At 41.1% G+C, this 11,233-nt stretch overlaps 1 protein-coding gene and 1 long non-coding RNA gene across 2 annotated transcripts; one reads left to right on the top strand and one right to left on the bottom strand.

Moving 5' to 3' along the window:
• The first annotated feature begins 3,834 nt into the window (after nt 1–3,834).
• On the top strand, nt 3,835–4,990 carry LOC139435257 (uncharacterized). Its single transcript, XR_011644550.1, has 3 exons — nt 3,835–4,082; nt 4,669–4,800; nt 4,905–4,990. It is a non-coding gene; the product is annotated as an uncharacterized lncRNA (long non-coding RNA).
• Nucleotides 4,991–8,876: 3,886 nt separating this feature from the next.
• LOC139435219 (uncharacterized) lies at nt 8,877–10,335 on the bottom strand. The gene is made up of 2 exons (XM_071205675.1): nt 9,822–10,335; nt 8,877–9,716 (listed from the first exon to the last, which is right to left on the bottom strand). The coding sequence occupies exons 1-2, from the start codon at nt 10,030–10,032 to the stop codon at nt 8,977–8,979; spliced, it is 951 nt and encodes a 316-aa protein (XP_071061776.1). The 5' UTR covers nt 10,033–10,335; the 3' UTR covers nt 8,877–8,976.
• Between the last annotated feature and the right edge of the window lie 898 nt (nt 10,336–11,233).

Raw genomic sequence — 11,233 nt, 5'->3', positions numbered from 1 at the left:
GTCACGTAAATTAGCTGCCAAGCTAGCTGCCATGCGGAGCTGACTGCCACTGTGGTTTTCGCTCTGCAGTTAATGTTACGTGACGGATGCCGCTCTGCTCTGTAGCCCCCTCCACGAGTAACGTTTCCACGTCAGGTATTATGTATGCTAGCAGCAACACACAGAGTTAACACAATTATACAAACATGTGTTAATTATTGGAGGTAACTGAGTTATTTATTTTGTTAAAGTTTCAGCTACAATAAAACAACCATGGTGCTGTTTCTTTTGATGTGAAATATTATTTATATATTTTAAATAAAAAGAAATGTTAATTCTGTTTACAGTTCTGTCATCACATTATGTAATGTGATTTGTTAATTCAGTTTTAAAGCTTAGCACTTAGGCTGGATCCATGTCTTTTAAATTGAAGAACTCTGTTGAATTGGTTTGGATATGACTAAGTAATTGGTCAACTTCTGTCTGATAAGGGGACTGATAAGGTTTGGAGTAAAAAAAAGCAGGTTCTCTGTAACTTAACTTTCACTTTCATTGGTCTCTTTCAATTTTTCACAGCAATTTGTGACTGCAAAAGTTCCTGTGGCTGCTGTCCGTAGTTGGTTAACTAATCTTGCTCTATTGTGGGTTGACCTGTTTCTAGCAGTCACAAAAGTGTATCACTCTATATAAAAATAAAGGCTTTGATATAACCATAAGTCTGCAGATAAAATACAATGCTAATAACCATAGTAAGTGGGGCTCATGTGTGCTAAATACAACAGGTAATACAAATAAATAAATAGGAGAAGCAGACATTTGTCAGTTTTAATAGCCTCATCAACTGAATAAATTAGCCCCAGCAGTGAGGTTGAAGTCAAGCAAATGTACATTTTATGTTTTGTTTTAATTAAGCTCTTTATGTGTTTTTTGTCTCAGATCAATGGACGATTTTGTGTGTGACACATTGACACAGTGGCAGTTGACAGACCTTATTGATAGATTTAAAGGTAAGAACATGTTTTTGTTTACGTTCACAGCAAGCAGATCGTCTGTATAGCTAGGTAAAGGAATTATTTGAAATGGCATTGACTGCATTGTATTTTATGTTACTGAAAATGCATTTTTATTCCAATAGCTTCCATGTAATTAGCCTCTTATTTTTTGCTGTTCTCCATGGTTTAAATATGTCCTTGTATTTTGTTTTTTTGTCTTTCAGACGAGGGAATTGACGAGGAGAGTTTTCTTCTTTTAGACGAGGGGACCATCAGCCAATTGATTTCAAAAGCTGGCCCCAGGCTTAAGTTCCTAAAATTTTTTAGAGGACTTGTAAGTATAGTTAGATCACTGCAGATGTGAGAGGCTACACCCCTCCCCCACACACGCATATTAATTCTGAGGATTTGTTCAAATTTGTGAGCAGATGGCATATATTTGCTTTAAATGCAAAAGGCACATTTCAGGGGATGCCAAGACTCTCTTTCAACATTTACGTGCAGTACATCATGTAAACCATTCATCAACATATTTCCAATGTAGTGAAACTGGTTGTGGTAGAACATTTTCTTTTATAAGGTCTTATAGAAGACACCTATTAAAGGAGCATGAAAACCAAAGTGATACTCTCGATGATCCCCTTGAAGGTCCAGCCCAGCCTGTTGACATACAGCTTGCTGAAAATGAGCCTGTACAGGGAGTTGAGGATGAATGGGATGAACTAGGGCAAGATGACATGACCAACCGGGTAGCCCTTTTTTTAGCTCATCTGAGGTCTAAACCTTCTTTGACATTCTCTAACTTAAACTTTATGGTTCAACACACCTCTAGTTTAATTGGTGATATTGTGGACAAACTAGAATCAAAGACTATGTCTTTATTTCGTCATTTTGGTCTTGATCAAAGCCCAGAGGTAGAAGAGCTTGGGCTGGAGTTCTTGGAATTAGCCGAGCCTTTCAAAGGACTTGATACAGATTATAAACAGATGCAGTATTTTGCTAAATCAGGAAACTTCATTCAGCCAGTTGAGGAGATTTTCACTGGGGGGGCATGCTTTGTTCAGCAAAGGGCCTCTGCCACTGGCACTGCGACAAGTCTCAGTTCGTGATTCATATCAGCGTATTCCGCTGCAGCGCCTTCTAACCAAGCTACTTGAAATTCCTGGGGTTTTACAGGCCATGCAAGAATGGCAGCAGAGAGAGAGTGATGCTCTTCAAGATTTATTTGATGGGCAGTTTTGTAAAACGCATCCACTGTTATTAAAAGAGGTTTCGATCCCACTTATGATTTACCAAGATGATTGTGAGACAGTCAATCCGCTTGGGTCTAAGACTGGGGTTCACAAGTTAGGATTTATATATTTCACGCTAAAGAGCTTGCCACCAGACCTGCTATCAAGTTTGCAGTCACACTTCCTTTTAGCAGTGTACAAATCCGATGACGCTAAGACCTATGGCCTTGATGCAGTGCTGCGCCCTATTGTGGAAGAGATCAGGTGTCTTGAGAGGGATGACATCACTGTTGATACCCCCAACTTTCAAGGTGTTGTAAGGTTTACAGTGGTCCAGGTAGTGGGAGACAATTTGGGCGTGAATGCCATGCTTGGCTATATTGAAAGCTTCTCTGGAAATTATATGTGTCGGTTTTGCAGAATACATAAGGATGCCCGGAGGTCTCAGACGCTGGCAGATCCTGCACTATTGCGTGATGTCAATAGTCATGAGGCAGATTTGCGTACAGCCGACCGCTCCCAGACAGGCCTGAATAGAGACAGTGTCTTGAATGACTTGTCTTTCTATCATGTAACCGACAACATAGCACCTGACATCATGCATGATATACTGGAAGGCGTAGGGCCATATGAAGTCAAGCTTGTGTTGACTTCGCTGATTGAACAGAAACATCTAACACTTGACAAACTAAACTACAGAATCACAAGCTTTGACTACGGCTTTTGCGATAAGGGTAACAAACCTTCTGTAATTAGTAAGGATGATCTAAAAAAGGTTAAAGGCGCCATGCATCAATCAGCAGCTCAAATGTGGTGCCTACTTAGGTTGCTGCCGACAATGATAGGTGACCTGGTCCCCATGCATTGCAAGGAATGGAAACTTCTCCTACTGTTACTATTATGTATGGAGTTCATCTTCTCTCCTTCTCTTACTGTTGAAGCAACACTGTACTTAGCTAAAATCCTTGAAGAGCATCACTCTCTCTTCCTGGAGCTCTATCCTCTTCACTATTTGCTGCCAAAACACCACTTCATGCTCCATTACCCAAGAGCCATTCAAAAGCTCGGACCCTTGACTCAGTTTTGGGCTATGAGATTCAAAGCAAAACACAACTTTTTTAAACGGGTTAGCCATGTAACATGCCATTTCCGAAACATTTGCAAAACCATGGCCTTTCGCCATCAGATAGCGCAGTGCTATAATTTGCTGTGTGGAACTGTGTTGAGCCACAATACAGAAGTTGGTCCAGGGCACACTACCTTTCTGGCCAACATTGAGGGAGTTAAAGACATCGAAAGTGGTCTCACAGGCATTCCCCTTTTCAGTGAATTGTATGAACCAGCCTCGGTTACCTTTAAGGGAACTGCATATCGAGCAGGCATGACTGTATTCCTGTCTTATGACCCAGATGGGGAGCCCCAATTTGGTCTCATAAAGTCCATTTTAGTACTAGACCAAACATCACACACACCAACAATAAAACTTGTTGTACAGAAGTGGGAAACACAATGGTTTGATAGGCATTTCTTTGCATACAGTGTGATTCCCACTCAAGTTTTGGCAGCTGTTGATGTGAGAGAGCTGCTTGATCACCATCCCCTACACATGCAGTGAAGTCATTCAGCGAGACTGATGACAGTTTATACATTTCACTGCGCTATAGACTTTTTTAGAAAATCAGTTTACTGCCACCAGTACAGTAGTATGACACTTTGTAAATAGCATTTTGACTCGACAAGTCCATTTTTTCCTGCCATATTTGTTTAGTGGTTAGCTATAAATGCTGCTTAAAAGGTGCCTTTGGACTACAGGGATGATCATGCGATGGAGTACTGGGATGTTTCTGTAAATACTGGGATGGATGTGATAAATTGTACAGTAAGTATTTTTTGTTTAATCTGTCTACATATCGTTGCTGTTGGGCAGAAACCTTGTGTCTCCATATTTAAACTATGTTTTTTATATTTGTAAATGTACTAATTCGTCATAGTGTTGTACAAAAGTAGTACAAATAGATCTACAAGCTCCTAACGTCAAGAGCTTGTCGATTGGCTATTTCACAATTTTAAAATGTTAAAAATTATAAAAGGAACAATTTTGGACATACACGGTTTCCACCCGACGGCGACGGGTAGTCACTGTCAGTTAAGAAGTTACATGTTTGTTTTATATCTTTTTCAATTTGCCGCAGATCTGCATGGTCCAAACTTGTCGCATTTTTCATTCACTCGGGTGAAGGGTTTCTGAGTGGTTTTGTGTCTGCTTATGGGTCAATATAAACCATACCTTACACAGGTCTCTGAATTTATCAAAACTTTGGCGTGGTGCATATCTTTCACACAATGCATACTGTGTGCAGTCTACTGAGTCCGCTGGTGTGGTACACTGATTTACATTACTGATGCTCATCCGGCAATTCTAGGTGGCTGTCACTGTTTGTTACATTAACCTGGGTTCTGTTTAGATTGAACCTGCTGTGCCACCTACAAGTCCTGATGTCCAACCAACTGCCACAACTCCACCCTCCATGGAGGACCAAACGGCACCTGTCGTACCAGCGATGATACCTCAAACACTACATATAATTCCACAATTTGTAAGCTCCACTTTTTAAGACTTGGGTTTCACTTTTTTCTTTAATCAACACTAAAGAGTAATAAACGATATCTGTGATGTTGTCCCTTCTTGCAATTTTCTCAGGATATCCGCCAGATTCTCACAGGCTCAACTGAAGGCAAGCTGATCCTGGAGAGCCTTGATGAGGATGTGATCATCCCTTCGCAAAGAAAGTGCCTTGTCCGTATTTTGGTATCTCACCTCATGGAGAAGTTTGGAGAGAGGTAATTAAAAATAGTGGGGTTTTTGCTGAATGTTATGTTGGTTTGAAAAAGGTATATGAATCTTCTTTCAGGGGAAAAGATAAGACGGGACACTACTTTCAAGTCTCACATTTACCTAGACCACCAACATAAACATGCACAACACATGTACCAAAACACACGTTCAGTAGTGTTTTTAATTTATTAGGATGCCTATTAGCTGCAGAATATGCTACAGCCATTATACTGGTAGGATAGTAGGTATATGGTATATAGTAGGAATGCACTGAGGACACTAGCTGCAGCACTCATTCAATGTCATTTTGCCTATGCATGCACCTCATCATGGTACTGTTGCACCTCAAGTCATTCAAATCTGAACTACAGACTTCTCAAAACAAACTACTACTAGACCTCTCACACCTATGACCTAACCCCTGCTCATTATAATGCTATAGTGGGATGGCTCAGGGGAGGACAGAGTACAGCAACTTGCAATGGGCCTGGTTTTCAAGGGACCAGTGCCATGTACCTGTCAAAATAAAAGGGCACAACACCAGTGGGAGCTCCATTACTCTCCCCCCCCCCCCCCCCCCCATAATCGACACAAACATGGGGATGGATGCATTTTACTATTATGCTACCAAAATGTGGAACACCCTACCACCAGCCATCAAGAAAGTGCAACTCCTTACCCTCCAAAACTGCCATACAAGAGCACCTGTCTGCAACTGCCCTCAGGGCATTTTGTGTTATCCTTTTAACATTCTTGTACTGCTGTACATTCTGCAAACTATCAAACAAGTCTTTAAGGGAAAACGGGTGGGACATTCAGGGGATCCGCCAAGAGTTCCCACATCTATTCACTCCAGGCATGGTAAGTTAGGATGGAGTATATGTTTACATATGATATGGATGCATTGTTTATAACAATCTTTTATCAGTATGTCAGCTGCCACATTGAATTTTCTTTTTCATTTAGATTGCACAGGACTTTCAGATCCTACATAGAGAGGCTGCGCCTAAGCTCTTCGAAACCTGGCTACCTTTGTTTAAAGACAAGATCCTGCACCTGGCGAGACGCGAAGGGAAACTTATCTCGTCGCTTGATGGATTAACACCTGGTAATACATTGTTATATTGTACAGCAGACTTTATTTTGCTACTAAATGACCAATTCACAGATTTGCCATGCCACATATTGATACCTATAAAATTGTCTTCCTACAGATTGTTTGGGGGAACTTGCTCTGAGCCAGTTACCAACACTGCTTCCACCAACTGTCTACAGGGTTGGCCGAAAAGTGTTCCGGTACACTATCGAGGGGTCTAAGTTGGCCTTCAGCGATCATAAGCCTGTAAGTCCCTCTGCATATCTAAAGGGAAATGTTATTCTTTTAATCACTTGAACCCAGCATCCATATTCTTGGGGGGGTGGCGGGGACATTATCCATAAATGGCAGCTAGATCGGCTATTTTTGGCGAAGAGATTTGGTGAAGATGGAAAACAATGGTCTAAAGTACAGAGCCAACCAGTTCCAGTTTAAGTGGTTAAGAATGTGCCTGACTGCCTGTTATTCCTGGGCTCAAGAATAATTCAGAACATTGTTTCTGAATATGCATTTTATCAGCCACTGCCAAATCTTGCTTACTCTTTGCTTTTGCACAATCTTTTACTTTGTTTAATTTATCTTGTCTTTTGTTCTTTATTTCTTTCTCAGGTTGGAACAAACTTGGTGGAGTACCTCTATGAGGCGAAGGTGTCAAGACCTTACCCATATGTCCTGTCCCTGGGAAACGATATTTGGCACACCTCTCAGGCGTTCGTTATTCTTGATGGGGAGGCGTTGGAACAAAACACATTGCTTCAGGCAGTCGATGTCTGTTTCAAGGTATTCTATATCTTTGACATCGACTACACAAAGCAGTGTGAAGCTGTATGGAAATTCTTCCAAAATGCAGTGTACGAAATCAAGGGAGGAGAGGAGTCAAAACCTGCTACGTCCTTGCGTGCAGCAATACTTGCTTGCAAGTAGACTTGTGGTCTTGATCCTTTTCTTTTCTTCTGCTTGTCCTCCTGTTCTATTCTCTCTCTTCTTCTGCTTGGCTCAGAATAGGGTTCTATCTGGTTAAATAAAATATTGCTGGATTTTTGAAGTGTGTGTGTGTGATGTTCAAAATACTACCTAATGCTCAAAGTATTTTATGAGCAAGTTGTGTGCTGAGTTAAAAGAGCTAAATGGTGGAAGCATAAATTGTTAAAATATTTATTTGCACATCTTAGTTTCCTGTCGTTCGGATCACCTAAAGGAGCAGTACATTTTTGTGATCATGTTGGAGGATTTTCTTTGTAACGTTTACATGGCCAGTATTTGAACCAGTAATTTCTGAAAAAACGTATGTTGCTATTAGTGGTTCTCAAACCAGAAGCAAAGATTTTGAGATTTAGAAAGGGCAGATCTACAAGCTCATAGCGTGGCACAAAGTGCTATGAGCTTGTAGATCTGGATGCTGTTATGATGTGTTTGTTCTAATGTGTGTTATGTACAGTACAGCCTGTAAACAACACGCAGAACACAGCCTGTGTTGTTTACAGGCTGTACTGTACATGCATAAATGTTAAGTTTTGTTTAAAGAAAGTTTCGCCCTTTATTGTGAACTGAATCTTTTGCACTTTATTGAACTGTCAATTGTTATAACAATAAAATGAATATTTTTCTAAGATTCCAACATTGTTTAAAAGCGTTTATTGCATATTATATTATTTGCATGACCAAATATAGGATGTATTTTAAAAGGGTTTGTAATTTAAATGTTTAAGAGACATGGGTATTGCATTAAAAACATGACGATAATAACTTGTTGAATTAACCCATCGCAGCTATTATGACCCTGCATTTGGGTGTAATATTTAACCCAATTTATGGTAGAATTAACCCAGGGCTGTAATTAATTTGACCCAGCATTTGGGTGTAATATTTAACCCAATTTATGGTAGAATTAACCCAGGGCTGTAATTTGACCCAGCATTTGGATTAAATGTATAACCCATCTGCTGGGTTAAAATACACAACCCATTTCGTTGGGTCAAATTAACTACTGCTGGGTTGGTCCAATATTGATCCTGGCGTTGGGTTAAAAAACGACCCAAATGGGGTTGTTTTTAACCCAGCATTTTTTAGTGTGTACTTCAAAATGCTTAAGAAACAAACTGCTTCATCACAGCTCTCCATAGGGTTTCATTTATTTTGTTGGCAGCTCATTCCTTAAAACAGAAGCCTTAGATTGCTTATAACTAGGGGAAATATGAAGGGTATATTTCAAGCTTGTGTAAGAAGTAATTGGGCTTTTTTCTTATCAACTTACATTTGTTAGAAAATGTTTTCAACTTTAAAAACTGGGCTTACATGAATGCTGTGCAATATATTTGTACATATATATATTTTAAAAGTACAATATAAGACAAGCACAAGTTTAATTTGTGGGCCATATTCCATTATACTTTTTTAATTTGCTGATTCAAAATGGCTCGCGGGCCGCATCCGTAGTTTGGACACCCCTGGTCTATGGGAAACACTTCATCACAGCTAAAATGATGCTATAAAAGGTAAACATCAATCGTCAAAGTAAACATTTGTAATGTTAAAACTCACACTAGTTACTGTATTAAACACTGGCAACCGGTTTTCCCTCTGACAATTGAAAAATATTGCAATATGTAAGCAGGCAAAATGCCTATTAATACAATTATTCAGTTGTAACTTCATTTGTTTTTTACATAAAAAATGTTTATTGCAAATGAAATGAACAACATAATAATAATTATAATAACAAAAACAAGTCAGATCCTACAAATGAACAGGTGGTGGTATTTTTGTGCAGTCGACTTTAATTCAGCAAAACCCATTACTGCCCCTCATAAATGTCCCACCGTCAAATCGTCAACAATGTTTTTATTTGCTCTTTTCCTTTCTTACATTTTCCTTGGAGACTGTTTTGTGCTTTCGACGTACATGTGTTTTATAATTGTTCTTATTTAACTTCAGTGAGCAGTGTGGACAAGTTACAAGTTTCTTTTTAGACTTGCTTTGTTCTTTGAGGTCTTGATTGGCCTTATGTTTCTCCTGAGGTTCCTGGGGTTGCTTTTCTGGAGCAGGGTGACAGGGAGCGAGGAGCAGCTGAGATGTTGAAAGGAGCTGGGCCGATGCAGGAATGAGCAGATAAGATGTTGGAAGGAGCTGGGCAGGTGGAGGAGGATGCAGGCGAGATGTTGGGGGGAGCTGGGCAGGTGGAGGAGCGAGCAGGCGAGATGTTGGGGGGAGCTGGGCAGGTGGAGGAGCGAGCAGGCCAGATGTTGGGGGGAGCTGGGCAGCTGGAGGAGCGAGCAGGTGAGAGGTAGGAAGGAGCAGGGCAGGTGGAGGAGCGAGCAGGCGAGAGGTTGGAAGGAGCAGGGCAGGTGGAGGAGCGAGCAGGCGAGAGGTAGGAAGGAGCAGGGCAGGTGGAGGAGCGAGCAGGCGAGTGGTTGGAAGGAGCTGGGCAGGTGGAGGAGGGTGCCCTTTAGTAACAGCTTTTTGCTCATGTGAATTGAGATGCAGTAGAAACTGGGCTCTGTTAATTATTGTGACCGAGCAGTGAAAACAATGATAGTGAGTTGCTTTTCTGCAGCTTAAGCCACACTTAACAATTGTGAACTCTGAAAACAAGAAACAATAGTAAAATCAGTAAACTTGAAGATATTAAGATCTCATTGTGAATGATGTCAAAAACAGACAATTCTAATAAGAGCAATGTGTTATACCTCCGTGCTTCACAGTAGAATGGCCTTTGATGTGGTTTTCGACCTGATACTTCTCACCCTTGTATATGCAGAAAAGGCAGTGATAACTGCCAGAATTACAAGTTAGGATTTTAGGGCTCTCGCCATCGCATATGTGTGTGATGTGTCTCTGGTCAAAGAAAAGAAAGACAGACAAAACGAGCATGTTAGACAGAAATAAAATAAGCTGCATGCATTTAATTTGTAAATAAAATGTAAGTGAAACATAGGTTATGTATAGTAGTTATTAGTAGTGCTACAGTAGGCACAAATGATTTACAGACTTTTCTGAACTCTGCTAATACAACAATTTTCTATTTTGAAGAAACACATAAGAGGAGTCAAGCAGATTATATTTATTACAAGGCTTAGTTGAATACTTACTTTATATACTGTATTGACCGCCTCGCTGCACATTATCCCTTACTTTAAAACACTTGCTAAAGGATGCTTTGCTAACATTCAGGAGCATTAATTATTCCGCAATAATTTGCATTAGTTGGTCATTTCTACTATTGCTCTGGTATAACATAACAACTACTTAGTAGACTATGCATTATGTCAGGGCTACTTACTTCAGTTGCAATTTGACGCCAGGTGTTGTGTGAATCTCAATATGAACTTCAGTAAGTAGCTACCATTGCACCGGGCGTGCCTCAAACTTTGAGCTCCGCCCACATTGAGACACGCCCGAATTGCACACTGAACGAGAAGCCCCTCAATGCAGTGCGCAATGCCTCAATGAGCTCCACGTGGGCGGGTACTCAATATGGGCGGAGTTTCACAGATGATGCGTTGCATCCTGTTTCCCGTGTAGCAGTTATCTTCCCTCCCTTCAATCTAACCCTTCCCTTCCCCCCATCCTAACCCTAACCCTAACCACACCCTACCTTTTTACCTAATCCTACTCTTCCTTCCTCCCTCCCTCGCCTAAACCCAAAAACCTCTCCTACCCCTTAGTATTATTTTTGCCACTTCTAATCAGTTCTCCTTTAAGGCCGCTACACACCACCTGAGACCAAATAACACGTACCGAAGACGTCCCGACTTTTACGTCCGCTACGCCACCCGCCTACGCCTACGAGCACACCGCAAAGACTTCAGTCGACGAGTGGCAATAACTGTCCTTACCAGCAGGCTGCTGTAGTGTGTATTCGTCATTCAAAAGAGGCAACAGCCAATCAGAGTGAACATGTTGAATCGGCCGCGGGAGGTGTGAAAATGTGCCATAAAGCTACGACGGTGCGGGACACACCAACCTGAGTAGGGCGCCGCGAATGCCCGACTGCCTCTGACTCCCAAAATCGGGTAGGTGTGTCAGGGCCTTTAAAGGCCCTGACACACCAAGCAGTCACCAGAGGACTAGCCGACGCTGAAGTCGGCTGTTGCCTGGC

Source organism: Pseudochaenichthys georgianus, chromosome 15 (assembly GCF_902827115.2).
Source record: "Pseudochaenichthys georgianus chromosome 15, fPseGeo1.2, whole genome shotgun sequence".
In the NCBI taxonomy this organism is placed as follows: domain Eukaryota; kingdom Metazoa; phylum Chordata; class Actinopteri; order Perciformes; family Channichthyidae; genus Pseudochaenichthys; species Pseudochaenichthys georgianus.
The sequence above is the reverse complement of the archived record's forward strand: the minus strand, read 5'-3'. Positions and strand labels throughout refer to the sequence as shown.

Excerpts from the sequence above, each read along its gene's own strand:
- LOC139435219 (XM_071205675.1), bottom strand. The coding sequence starts at position 10,032 with ATGCAGCTTATTTTATTTCTGTCTAACATGCTCGTTTTGTCTGTCTTT. Across the intron at positions 9,717-9,821 it reads TTCTACTGTGAAGCACGGAG|AGTTCACAATTGTTAAGTGT; the intron begins GTATAACACATT and ends TCTTGTTTTCAG.